Source organism: Camellia sinensis, chromosome 3 (genome assembly GCF_055761805.1).
Source record: "Camellia sinensis isolate YWXY chromosome 3, ASM5576180v1, whole genome shotgun sequence".
Lineage (NCBI taxonomy): Eukaryota > Viridiplantae > Streptophyta > Magnoliopsida > Ericales > Theaceae > Camellia > Camellia sinensis.
Window position 1 is genome coordinate 43,992,550 of NC_138963.1, and position 13,755 is coordinate 44,006,304.

General features: G+C 35.9%; 1 protein-coding gene across 1 annotated transcript; it reads right to left on the reverse strand.

The window, feature by feature from the left end:
- Nucleotides 1-9,819: 9,819 nt before the first annotated feature.
- LOC114298111 (L-ascorbate peroxidase, cytosolic) lies at nucleotides 9,820-13,474 on the reverse strand. The gene is made up of 10 exons (XM_028242620.2): nucleotides 13,172-13,474; nucleotides 12,825-12,945; nucleotides 12,554-12,728; nucleotides 12,391-12,456; nucleotides 11,210-11,258; nucleotides 10,997-11,082; nucleotides 10,773-10,852; nucleotides 10,539-10,641; nucleotides 10,343-10,401; nucleotides 9,820-10,056 (listed from the first exon to the last, which is right to left on the reverse strand). The coding sequence occupies exons 2-10, from the start codon at nucleotides 12,941-12,943 to the stop codon at nucleotides 10,041-10,043; spliced, it is 753 nt and encodes a 250-aa protein (XP_028098421.1). The 5' UTR covers nucleotides 12,944-12,945; nucleotides 13,172-13,474; the 3' UTR covers nucleotides 9,820-10,040.
- Nucleotides 13,475-13,755: the final 281 nt, after the last annotated feature.

Sequence of the window (13,755 nt, forward strand, 5' to 3'; positions counted from 1 at the left end):
GGGTAATGGAGGGGTGAGTTGGATACTAGATCCTTAACTATGTTGTGTATCCTCCGATGTTCGTCCTCCTCTAATCTGATGGAGACCATCTGAATCGAATGGAAAGGCTTCAATCTGTTGCCCTCCCAGCTTGGTTCTATTGTCATTCGAAGTTGTTCTATTCACCAAGCGAAAGCGACTAGGTGAATTACTTCGCTCCCTGGTCCTAACAACAGACTCACTATGTTAGTCTGGTGGAGATGTTCGGTCACCTCTGGTATCTACTCCTCTGGGATTTGGTTGTCTTTCCCTTCCATTGTTGGTGTCACCTGGGTCTGGTGGCTCTCTATCTCTATTCAGAAGCTCTGGGGGTTTGTGGGTTGGAATGGGTTCCGGTAAATTTAAGGTTGGTGGTAAGGGCTGGGTAACTTCAACCATGCTGGGTAACTTCAACCATGGTTGAGTCTTCTCGACATGTAGTGTGTTCCAATGCATGGTTCATGTCAGTGGCACTGTGATGCAATTGAATACCTTCAGAGTTGTTAACAACCTTAGCCTGCTTACAGACTAGATTCTTTGCCCTGGGAGCGTTGGCGTGAAGTGATGAACTTTCTCTAATTTTTTCCTAATTTGAAGGAGACGGAGCATGTGAATCTGGTTGTTTTGATTTAGGATGATTCAGCCCTACCGTGGCTTTACCTTTGTGATCCTTAGCGTAGGTTAGGCCTACTGAGTGACTAGGCTCTCCTTGGGCTTTATCAACACCTCGTCCATTGTTTTTCTTACCCCTCTAATTGTTTCCTTAGCTGGCTTGGGCCTTTTCCAAATTTGTAAGGTGATAACTGGACCAGATGAGTCTCGGGCCTTTTTGGACTGGGCTGGTCTTCTAACTCTTTTATTCACAAGCATTCATGGGCCATATGTTTCGTCATCTTCTCTGTCTTCATGCAGGTGACCGTCAACCTCTGCAGTGTGGGTGTCAAGAGTGCCGTTGACGGAAACGACTAGGTTTTTCTCTGGCGGTTGGGTGCTGGGGGTCTTGAATCGGCAAGCTTCTTTTCTATGATTAATTCTTCCACAAAGAAAGCAAAATGAATAAAGCGATTCATATTCTATGCTATAAAATTTGTTTTGTAATATGAATTTAGGTTTCAGGGGTTTGCTAATATCCATTTCAAAACAGACCCGTGCAAATTTACCCTCGTACCCATTGCCGTTGTCCAGTCTATTTCCAGGGGTTTGCCAATAGATTTGGCACTCGCATATAACACTTTTTCTTGATAGTATTCAATCAGAAGCTCTGGAAACCGGACCCAAACTGCGGTAGTGGTTGCAAAGGCTTCCGAGGGTTTGAAATTTGGCTCCCAGCGTCTCATAGTGAGATAGTGGCCCATTATAACCCATGGTCCCCCTGTGAAGACTCTAGCACAGTCAGATTGATCAGAGAATTTGAAAATTATGTAATTACTCCCCAAGTCAATGGCACTAAATTCTCCTTGAAGGCCTCAAATGTTCTTGACTCGGGAACATAACATTCTGTATCCAATATTCTTTCCCAGAAGTCTAATAATGAGAGCATTCTCTCATGGTTTTCTGATTTTATCCAGAAACTTCTCAGGTAAAGAGACTCGAGGGAGGACCATGTGATCTGGGGAAATGCTTTGGATCTTAGATTGACCTTCCTGGTCATCATCCTCCTCGTCCGACGAAAGGATTTCTACACTACTATCGAATGTATAGTCACCATATTTAACAATGGTCAGAGCTTCTTCGAAGGTTTTGGGCTGAAGGGGATCCACAGAGGCTTGAGTTTGATCTTCGAGACCCTCATGGACTACTTCAATATACATAACCATCACATTTTCCATGGTAGCTTCGGTAGCTAAATCTGTGTTTTTAATCTTCTTTTTGCTTCTGGTTAGGTGGTCCTCTTCTTCAGAGGATTTGCCTTGGTTCAGTGGGTCTCTAACACTATGTTTGGATCGAGTGATTTGGAGAGAAAAAAAAAGAAATAAAGTGATATGTATTTCTTTTATTTATTTAGATAACCTAAGCAGAGAGAAATGAGAAGAAATGGAAAGAAATGAAGAGAAATTCATTTCTCTTATAAGCTTCATTTTCAATCTTCCCAAAGGTAGAGAGATTGGGAGAGAAAAGAAACCACAATTTTCATAATACCTATTTTGTCCCTATAAAAATAAAAGAAATAAAATGATAAAAAACATAAAAAAGTTATTTTGGTAATATAACATAAAATAATTTCTTTTCTTTTCTCTTAATGAAACATAACCAAACAAGAATGAGAGAAATCACAATCATTTCTTTTCTTTTATTTTTTCCTTATCTAAACAAAAATGAGAGAAATCACAACCATTTCTTTTCTTTTCTTTTCTCTTATTACTTAAGTAATCATTTCTTTTCTTTTCTCTCCTAAGTTCCCAAATATAGTGTAAGATCGACGGGTTGTTTGGGTTACTCTTGTTCATTTCCTGTGCGAATCAAGCCTTGCTAATATATATCCATATATGTTTGCCTATAATGGCTATCACTTTTGTCTCGAGTCACTTTCTTTATCTGCTCCAACAATGGGAGTTGGAATATCGAAAACCTAACAATAACACAAATCCTCAAAAAAAATAAAATAATAACGCACACTACAACAAAAATATACTTTAGTGGCACTACACTAGTGGCATATTTTTAGAAAATGCCACAAAAAATGATATTTAGTGGCACGTTTTTGAAAAATGCCACAAAACGAAAAACATAAAAGGCTCTAGTGACATTTCAATGAACAAGTGTCACAAAACTACAACAAAAACATACTTTAGTGGCACTACACTAGTGGCATATTTTTAGAAAATGCCACAAAAATGATATTTAGTGGCACGTCTTTGAAAAATGCCACAAAACGACAAACATAAAAGGCTCTAGTGACATTTCAATGAACAAGTGTCACAACACTACAACAAAAACATATTTTAGTGACACCATAGTAGTGGCATGTTCTTAAAAAATGTCACAAAAAGAATATTTGGTGGCATTTTTTAGAAAAATGTCATAGAGCCACAAACATACAAGGCTCTAGTGGCATTTCAATTAAAAAAAAGTGTCACTTCACTACAACAAAAATGTCACTACAACAAATTTACGCTTTAGTGACACTATACTAGTAGCATGGTTTTAGAAAATGCCACAAAAATAAAAATTGGCATTAAATGTTTTAAAAAAATGCCATAGAACTACAAAACATATAAGACTCTAGTGGCATTTTAATAAAGAAATGTCACATCAATTTTATGACATTTTATAAAATAATGACACAAAAAATTATGTTCGTGACATTTACTAATAGATGCCACTAAACTTTAGTTGCAATGGCATTTTTTAAAAAATGTCAGGACACTAGATAGGTGCAAATTACTTTTTATGGTACTTAGGTGAAAAGTGTCATAAACAAATATTTTATAGCATTTTGAGAAATGGCACTAAGCCAAAAACTTTCCAAGCTTATAATGACATTTTTGAAAAAACAAAAAATGCCAATATATTTTCTAAATTTTTAAAATGCAGTAAATGATTAAAAATAAATGAATTAAACTCAATATAGACTACAGGAAAAAGCATATTCGGCGACTAAATTTCCTGACCAAAGAAATTTGGTCTCTGAAAGTATAGCTTTCAGCGACCAAAACAGCATTAGTTGCCAAAAGTAAAGCTTTTTGGCGACTAAACAATTTCAGTAGCCAAAAGTCTACAATTGGCGACTAAAACTAAGTTTGGTCGCTGATTATATGGGTTTTAGTGACTAAAAAATTTTTAGTAGCCCAAAGTAAAGCTTTTTGGCGACTAAAAAAATTTAGTAGCCAAAAGTCTACAATTGCCGACTAAAAATAAGTTTGGTCGCTGATTATAGGGGTTTTACCGACTAAAAAAATTTTAGTAGCCAAAAGTAAAGCTTTTTGGTGCCAAAAAAAATTTTAGCAGCCAAAAGCCTACAATTGGAGACTAAAAAATAAGTTTAGTCGCCAAAAGTGGTCATTTTTAGCGCGGGAGAACTAAAATCCTAAGGCGGGAATAAAATTTTTTGGTGACCAAAATTTTGGTAGCTGAAAGTGCATCTTCGGCGACCAAATCTGATCTTGGTCGACAAAAGTTAAGTTTTTTAGCAACTAAAAAACAATTAGTAGCCAAAAGTATAGAATTGGCGACTAAAAAATATGTTTAGTTGCCAAAAGTGGTCTTTTTTTTTATTTTGGTAGTAAATAGTTTATTTTACATAAATTATGTTCAATAAAATAATTATGTTTATACATATACTTTTATATTAATATGGATGTATATACTATATAAATAATATATGTTGCATATATAATCATGTGGTGGTATAGAGGTGTAGTGGGAAGAGTGTGGTGTATAAGGTTTATGGTGCGGAAGGTTGGCGGTTCGAGTCTCTGCAAGAACGGATCAAATTGTTCTACAACGAATTATCGTCATGAATGACACTTGATAGCGTCACGAATAGTGCCTACCATGACATTAAAGTGTCACTGAAAGGTTTTAGTCTTGATGGTGTAATGACACTTACAAGTGTCACTAACTCTTTTTTTAATGGCGCTTGATAGTGCCACAAATAATATCTACCATGACATTAAAATGTCATTGAAAGTTTTCAACCATGATGGTGCAGTGGCACTTGCAAGTATCTGCCGTGGCACTCGTATCTACCGTGGCACCGATAGAAGTGACACTTGTTCAAAATGCCACAAGATCAAAAAATGTCATCAGAAGAATAGTTTTGTGGCACTTTCAAATGCCACTAAACTAAGAAAATGTTGTAGTGGCAATACCCTTTCTTTTTTTTTTTCTTTTTTTTTTTTTTGGTTTTGTTTTGTTTTGTAGTTTAATGAGTTTGGAAACATTTCTAGCTTTGTCAAATCGCAGTCCACAAATAATAATTGTAGAGCCCAAACTTTGTCCAACTTGACTTTCAAATATCTGCATGGGATGGGGACTAAAAATTAACCAGCCCCCAACACAAAATAAAAATAAAATCAATAACTTCAGCAATGTTAGGAACACGTGTACACTTGCTAATAAAATTACATATAGTTTGATATTTGAAAAAGATAACAAGACAGATGGCAATTGTTAAATTAGACTAAGAAATGATTTGGAAAATTGGTTAAAAGTTGACTTTTCGATTTTTGTGACTTTTTTTTATCTGTGTATAAAAAATGTGAGAGGTGATGTGACTCAAAATAAATTAAAAATCAAAAACTAACTTTGTTTTAACTTCCCAAATGGTCCCTAAGGCCTTGTTTGGGAACATACTATTTTAGTAATTTTTTGACTTTTTGGTTAAAATATGAGGTAAAAAAAACTAGTATATTTATGGTGACTTTTTAACTTTTTACGAAAAGATATGCAATAAATAGAGAGAAAATAAAATTTTTGACTTTTTGATATAAGTTATAGGTTTTTTGGCTTATTTAATAACTTTTAAATTTTTTAACTAAAATGTTAACTTGCCAAATGAAACCTAAATTAGTTTTTTGCGTTGCATTTTCCGAAACAAAATAACTACTTAATAAACAGTAAATCTAGGCTCCCAAAAAAAAAAAATTAATTTTATGTCTGAGATTGAGAATTAGTTATAAGATCCAGACATAACTAAATCCAAACTCTACATTAATGTTTGGAATAAAAATTCTAAGTAAATAATATTACTGACTTTATAATGCTAAATACAAACATCAACGACATTCATCCCACCATAAAAATAATAAATAAATAAAATTCATCCAAAAAAATGGAGGGCTTCATTAGGGATGGGTGCAAGTCGGTTGCGACCACGGAACCTCCAATCTGCCATCCGTCCGCCAGATTGGCGGATTGGAAAAAATCAATCCGCATCCGTCATCTAATCTAGCGGATGTGGATTGAGCGGATTGGCAGCTTGGCGGATAGATGCGAATCGGTTTGACGGTTTGAAATTTTATAAATTTTCAACATAGTTCAACTTGTACACTTCCTCAAAAAATATATATATATATATATATTACAGTCAATAACTTAAAAAAGTATTACAATTACTACATGTCTCATCCAAAAAAAGAAAGTTTAAAACTTTAGAATATCACAATCACTATATGCCTCATCCACATATTACAGTTACAGCATACATCATCCACATAAAGTATTGCAATCTGTGATTCTTAAAATATAAAAACAATTCAAACCACCAAAATCATGAACAGAGTAATAGTAGAGATTGTATGTCTCTGCATTGTTACATTTATATATGTTTTTGAAAACAAAAACCAACCAGCATGTATCATGCTTTCTATTTATTACTTTAAGAGTTAGATTTAAAAACCAAAAAATATAGATAAATAATACATTTATTTTTTTCAATTCAAAAAATATATTCAAGTTGAAATTTTTTTTTCAACAGAATATTTGAACTCTTTTTCAATTGAAAACACAAACAAAATATTTAAACAAATTGAAAACACAAAATCTTATAAATTACTAAGGGTGCTCACGGTTTGGCGGTTCGATTGCGGCCAAAGGAACCTCAAATCCGCCATACGTCCGCCAAATTGGCGGATTGGAGAAAATCAATCTACAACGGTCTGTTCGTCATCACGCATCCATCCAAAATGCGACAGATCGGTTTGGTTCGGTCGGTTTTGGCGAATCAGTATATCCGCTGCTTACCTCTAAGCTTTATCTCAATCCCAGTAAAAAAATAAAGAAAATTTTCAGTATTATAATGCTATGGCAAGAAAAAACATGTCAACTTAACATCCTGTTCTTTAAATCCAACCTTTACTACAGTTCATAATGTGTTGGCATTAAAAACTATTTTTGTATTTCGATAAACATGTCTAAGCATGAAGAGATGATCCAGTATGTGGTAGGAGCAAGGACCACAAGATTGGTGGCACGTGTGGGCTCTAAAATGCAAAACAAGTGACAAGATTGAAGCAGTTAAAGGAGCAGTTTAATATGCAGTGATAGCAGAGGCAATTTCTTCTGTCGATACGCCTAAAAATGTAATGAAACATGGCCAAACGTGACTCAAGAGTAGAGCCATGAGTTTAGGGATATGTTGATGCAAGACACGTGGTTTATTCACACAAATTGAAAAGAGAGACAAAGCTACAGCAGAAGAAGCAGTTACAGGCGGTTGTAGAGATCATGGGCAGTTATTCAAAGAAATAGAAGTAGCCTACTTCATGATGGAACACGTGGCAACGTATGGACAATATGACCAATGACATAAAGGCTGGAATTCGAAAAAGGATGGACAAAAAAATCAACTCACAACATGAGAAAACGAGGAGTAGTCTAATGTATCTAAGAATAACAGTACTTGTAATTAGGAGTAGCAGTAGCAGTAATGGTTAGCATTGGTAGTCTATACAAAGTTCTGTCGATTGCGGTGTCAAAAAACTTATAATTTAATCATTATGGTTAAAATGAGAAGTTTCTTTATTATCAGTCAATTTCTAATTGTATTTACTTTGTTTCTTCAAGAAGTAAACCTTTAAAGAAATCCTTGAACCTATCAAGGCATTAAGACATTCAACTACATTGCTTGATCCTGTTGGTTATGAAAATTAGTTTGTTTGTTGTTTGTCGATATTACACCCAAATTAAATTTTTGCTAATATATTTTGGCACGTCCAGTGAAACACTATCTTATTTGGAGCAATGGTTAAAAAGAAGCAAGCTAACCAATCCCTAGGGATGCATTGGGACCATGAGAAAAGGCACTTCAATGGCACTGACCTAAAGGAAAAGTATGATAAAGAGATCAGGGACAATGTTGATGACAGTCATTCATTGGCTAGTCAAGATGAAAGCCAAAGATATGGCTACAATGCACTCCCAGAAGCCAGACAAGTGACTCCAGTAGATGTTAAGAAAGCACCGGCCTTGCATGTGAGTTGAGTACTTTCAAGTCTGCCTCCACATGAAAATCAAGCGTCAATTGATGAAGTCGTTGCTGAATTTTAAAAGCATAACATGAGGCCAAGTCGATTAAGGCAACTTAGAGATGAAGTTCATGGGAGTAAGGTAAATCTCGATCCTTCTTTTAACTCCACAAAAGTACACGTCAAAGCCTACAAAGGCCTTGCCTGCAAATGAGCAGTTGTCATTTTACAAACCTCCTAGACTCCCAAGAAAAGTCCAAGGAGAGGATTAATTCAAATCCTGTCTTCAAGTTAACAGGATGAAAGGATAGCCGCCAAACTTAATTTTTGATTTTAATATCAATAACATGGGGTCAAGACTTAGGCCAAATTTGAAAATTTGTAAAAAAGTTAACAAGTCAAAAAAAGTTACTCAAAAAGTTAAAAAACTAACTATTCACCAAAAATCAACAATTATGACTGCACAAATTCTAATTTGAATTTTTCCCTATAAATCAATTTTTACAATTTTTTATTACACATTTTTTCATAAAAAGTCAAAAAGTTAATCCAAACATTTATATTTTCAACCTCAATTTTTTAATCTAAAAAAATAAAAAGTACAATTATTTAAGACACCCCAAACAATCCCTTAAAGATTGGGGGACAACATAGGCCTCCAATGTATACACAGCAAGCATACGTAGGCCTTAAAGATGATAACCATACCTAATGGACCAAAGTATAAAGAGGTAATGAGGCCTCAGCATATTCAAAAACCTATGTATGTACTAACAATCTTACCAAAAGTATAGAGGACGTATACCTCCCCCGCACTCTAATAAGACTTGTGACAGCCACCCTATAAGACTTGTGACAGCCACCCTATCAGCAACCACCATTTCCACAACCACCACCATATCAACCATCACAACTACTAGGAATCTAATGTTGTTGAGCCAAGACCTAGAGGACCTAGACCTCATCCTTTGCAACAAGATTTTTATGGAAGGAGGCAATAGGTGCCGATGCGTCATGACTCTATACCAAATAGATAGCAGATCATAAATAGTATAACATGAATTGTATGGCCCAAGCCTAAGAAAGCCAAATAGGCCAATGTTCAGGAATCCTCACCCTCCATGGATAGCAACAACCCTCATGCCAAGGAACTACAGAATTCTTGAATTTACCTTGTTTACTAGAGAAAAGAGACAGTCAACCTTAGGCCCTGTTTAGTACAATTTAATTTCAGCTGATTTCAGCTTTCAGCTTATTTTAAGCTATTTTGATGTGTTTAGTTTAACTTATAACTTATAGCTTATAGCTTTGTGAAAGTCAGAAAACAGCTTATTCTTTAAGTGGGGCAGGAGATGCTTTAAGAATAAGCTGGAAATCAGCTTAAACTGAAAATTATAAGCTATAAGCTGTTTAGGCATAAGCTATAAGCACTTTTCCACAGCTCTACCAAACAGGGCCTTAGAGCATGTAAGCAAATTCATACTTCAATGTGACAAACCTGCTTATGATGACAATTTAAAACTAAAACTTTTTCCTCATTCTCTATCTAAGGTGACATTTACATGGTTCATTAACTTGCCAAACAATTTTGTCTATACTTGGCAAAAGATGGAGAGTCAATTTCATGCACAGTAATACACAAGTGAGTTAGTGATGTTAGTAGGTAGTGGAATGGGACAATCAAGAGTTTGAACCACCACTGATAAGGTGGCCAAGCATGTGCGCTACCACTTGGGCAGGGCTCTACCTCTAGGGACAAACTTCAAGCCAACACATAAGATGCACACAAGCCAGCTCGCACTTGTGTGCGCACACACACATGCAAGCACGAGAGAGAGAGAGAGAGAGAGAGAGAGAGAGAGAGAGAGAGAGGGGGGGGGGGGGGGGTGGCCAATGAGCAAACATGCTATTAAGATTAATCTTATTCTATGGGATTATGATGACCATATCCTTGTTTGCTACCACCACACTTACAATCGACCATATCCAGCCAAAAATACAGAACATTACAAATTTTTTTTATCAAACATGGACTACCTAGGAACCAAGATTTTCCAAGAACCAAAAACAAAGTGATGAGCAGGCCACCTTTTCCACATCTTTCTGTCCAACAGTTCAGGCCTCAGCGAACCTGTAAAACACGCAAACCAGCCAACAAAACTAACCTCAATACAGAAACCAACAAAATGTCATACGACACTAGTTACAACAATGCCATGAAGTTTGTCAACAATTAAAGCTGTCTTTGTTTGATTGAGAAATTTAAAGAGAAATTTGAAAAGGAAAAGAGAAAAGATAAGTGAAATAGGAATAAAATATATTTATATTTTACCTAATTTAACACATTTTCTCTTTCTCTTTTCAAATTCCTTCTCAATTCTTCTAACCAAACACAACGTAAAAGAAATAAACATTACCCCAGTTCAGAAAGCTTCATGTGGGCTTCGGCATAATCTGCAAAGAATGCATCCTCATCCTGAAAAGAAAAAAGTTAAGTACCTAACATAAGCAACTAAAAACATTTTTACTTTTAATTTAGAGAGATACCAGGATGAAAACTCACATTATGTTGAAAATGAAAAACCAATTTGAAAGAACAAAAAATATACAAACCGCAGCATATTTCTCAACAAGAGGGCGGAAGACAGGATCATTGAGGAGAGCCTTGTCAGATGGCAGTTGTAGAAGCCCTTCCTTCTCCCCAGTCAGGAGTTCCCTGTTCCACAGTAACAACCCACGAATTTAAGTGATTATCTCATCATTAAACCTCAGCATAATCAACCAACAAGTAAAAACCTCAGCATAATAGCTGTTAAGAAACATAGAGATACAACAGTTAAGACATACGTGAAGTAGGAGTTATCAAAGATGAGTGGATTGGCAGTCCAGGGCCCCTCAAATCCAGAACGCTCCTTGTGGCACCTTCCCTGGAAAAAATATTACCGAGGCAAAAAAATATCTAATCACCATCAAGTATTGACTACCAAATCAAGTATTGACTACCAAAACCTAACAGCATGAGCAATAAACCCAAACAAAAATGGTAGAGGAAAATAAAATATGTTACAAACCAGGGTATGGCCACCAGATAGAGCAACAATGTCCTTGTCAGTGAGGCCCATGTGTTTAACAAACACATCTCTCAGATGGTCCGTTCCTGCAGTAGAAACACACTGATTAAGTGTAGAAATTACTATAAAGGATCATGGTTCAACTTTTCAATTCATTTGTTATTTTTCCTTCAAAAGTACCAAGTGTGATGGGACACTGTTAACAGTACTAACCCTTGGTAGCATCAGGAAGGCGGCCTTCAACAGGTGGCTCAGGCTTATCCTAGATAAACAAAAGAATTTCCATTAAAACTTGCAATAAATTAAGAGGTTAAACTAGAAAACAAGAAAAAAAGTCACAATTCCACAACTCAGCCGGTGAATGTTGTGTGTGGGTGTACGTGTATATGTGAACATATGCCTACAGAAACAATTTATAGAACGCAATCAGAATAATAAATCTGCATTGAACACAATCAGAATAATAAATATGCATCAAACATCATCCAATTCCAATAAAGAACAACGTAAAAAAGATGCCTGGTGCAAATGTTACTTTGGAGAATGTGTAAAAAGATTTGCAGCATTACCACAGGATACCACCAAAAAATAAAAATAAAAAAACCCAAACATGCATCTCTAACAAAACTTCATTGTTCCTTTACATTATTAACATACATACCTCAGAATTAACAAAAATAACTTCAGGCACATTAGATATACATAACTTCACAAAAATCTCCCAATCCATCATTAAATTCGATTAACAGGGCAACAAACTTCCATTCAGCAAACAATCTTTCACAGGTCCCACTCTAATTTTGCAGATTATATCAGTAAGAAACACTATAACTGGGCCACATTAGAGCCAATGGAGACCAAAGTTATCATCCAGTAATATGTTCATACCTTAAGGCATCAAGTCCTCGTCCACGATTAAAAAAAACAATTCGCAGGTATTCAGCCCAAGGGCACAACAAATCACCAAAAATAAAGGCCGGCACACATTAGAAGGAAATACTATCCATACACATCACATAATATATAAAGAATAAAATTACCCCTCTGTAAAACAATTATTTTTTGATCCCGAAAATGGATGTGCAGATAGGCTAAATAAAATTACCCCTCTCTAAAACAATCAAGTCTTTGAATGAATTGGTCCCAAATAATATCACATCGAATCATAGCAGACAATAGATCCTATACTCGAATCTCACCAAATACCCAATAAACTTTTAAGTATGGTTTCCTTACTCAACACATTAAGCTAAAAATCAAGTAATATAAAAATGAAATAAATTATACAATCTCACAGCTAGGGAACCAAGTTGACTTGGTACTAAATCCCCATTCAGACATAGATAAATGCGACTTTGCAATTGAAAATACGAAACGAATAAAATTTAACTAACCTCCCTCCCTGGATGGAATGGAACATCAGGTCCCCCAGTAATTTCAACGGCAACAACACCAGCCAACTACATCAAAAAATAATTTTAAAAAAAAAAAAATCAACGTTTGGAACAACCATCACAAACAAATCAGGACGAATATATGTATGTCTATGTCGGAGACCTGATAGAAGTCAGCATAAGAGATGATCGGGAACTGCTCCTTGATAGGCTCTAGTAGCCTGACGGCGATCTCAAGGCCGTTGTTGGCCGCGTGACCTTGCTCAAGCTTGTGCCTCATTGTTCCGAACGGACCTCCGGTCTTCGTCGTCACATCGTAAGTACCAGCAGAGTGCCATCTGCATCCACATCAAAATCACATATACACTTTATGCTCATATATATATATATATATAGTTGGATCATTATTATTTGATAGAAGATCGAGAGTATACGCGAGACGGAGCATAATCGGAGCACAGTTCTTCTCAGCGATGAGGCCTCTGAGCTTCCTCTTGGCTTTGTCAATAGCCTTCTTGTATTCCTCGCTCACAGTCGGGTAACACTTCTCCATAGCTAATGTTCAGTAAATAGATCAGATTCAAACACAAACAAAATACTGATTTCAGATGAACTACAATCATCATCGACAAAAACACTTGTACACTAACACACCAGTTTTTAGATCAAATGCATGAGATCACAAGTCAAAGGAGTGTAGAACTCGATTATGATTAAAAAAAAACACTAACTAAACTGAAGATCAATGAAGATCAGAGAATCAATTGCTGTGATTGCGAACCTTTTGAGCTGAGACTGAGCAGAGAGAGACAGAATGCAAAGCCCAGTGCGAGGACGACGCGAGTTGAGCACGAGTTGAGCACGAGATTTATCTGTGGAGGGAGATATAAGGGCAGGGAGGAAGAGAAACTTCTAGTAGACTATTCCGCACCGTTGGATTAGAAAGATCTGACGGTTGATATTGATGCCCAGATTGGATGGCTGGGTTTGATCTGGACGATGGGTTGAACGGCTGGCTTTTGTGGTAGGTGGAAAATGTTAAAGGAAATCAAGTGCGAAAATATAGAAAAGTGAGGCTCCGTTAGAGCATCTCCAATGCACTATCCATATAATACTTGTTAGTTAAAATACCTAGTGTGATTCATTTTTTTCAATTCCAATGCACTAAGCATATGATTAGGCATTTTGGCTCAACTCATATTCACTAGCTACATGTAGTTAGCCTTCAACGCTAGGCAAAATGTATTCAATCATTAGGATCATTTCCCTCCATCTTTGTTGTTGACGTGGCATTCTATAAAATTAATAGTATTTGGATAAATAAGTAAAATAAAGAGCATGGTTGGAGTAAAAACATAAAACAGT

Coding starts and splice junctions, on each gene's coding strand:
- LOC114298111 (XM_028242620.2), bottom strand. CDS start 12,943: ATGGAGAAGTGTTACCCGACTGTGAGCGAGGAATACAAGAAGGCTATT. Junction 11,259..12,390: donor CATTCCATCCAGGGAGGGAG/GTTAGTTAAATT, acceptor TTGTTTATCTAG/GATAAGCCTGAGCCACCTGT. Junction 10,642..10,772: donor TTTGATAACTCCTACTTCAC/GTATGTCTTAAC, acceptor ACTGTGGAACAG/GGAACTCCTGACTGGGGAGA.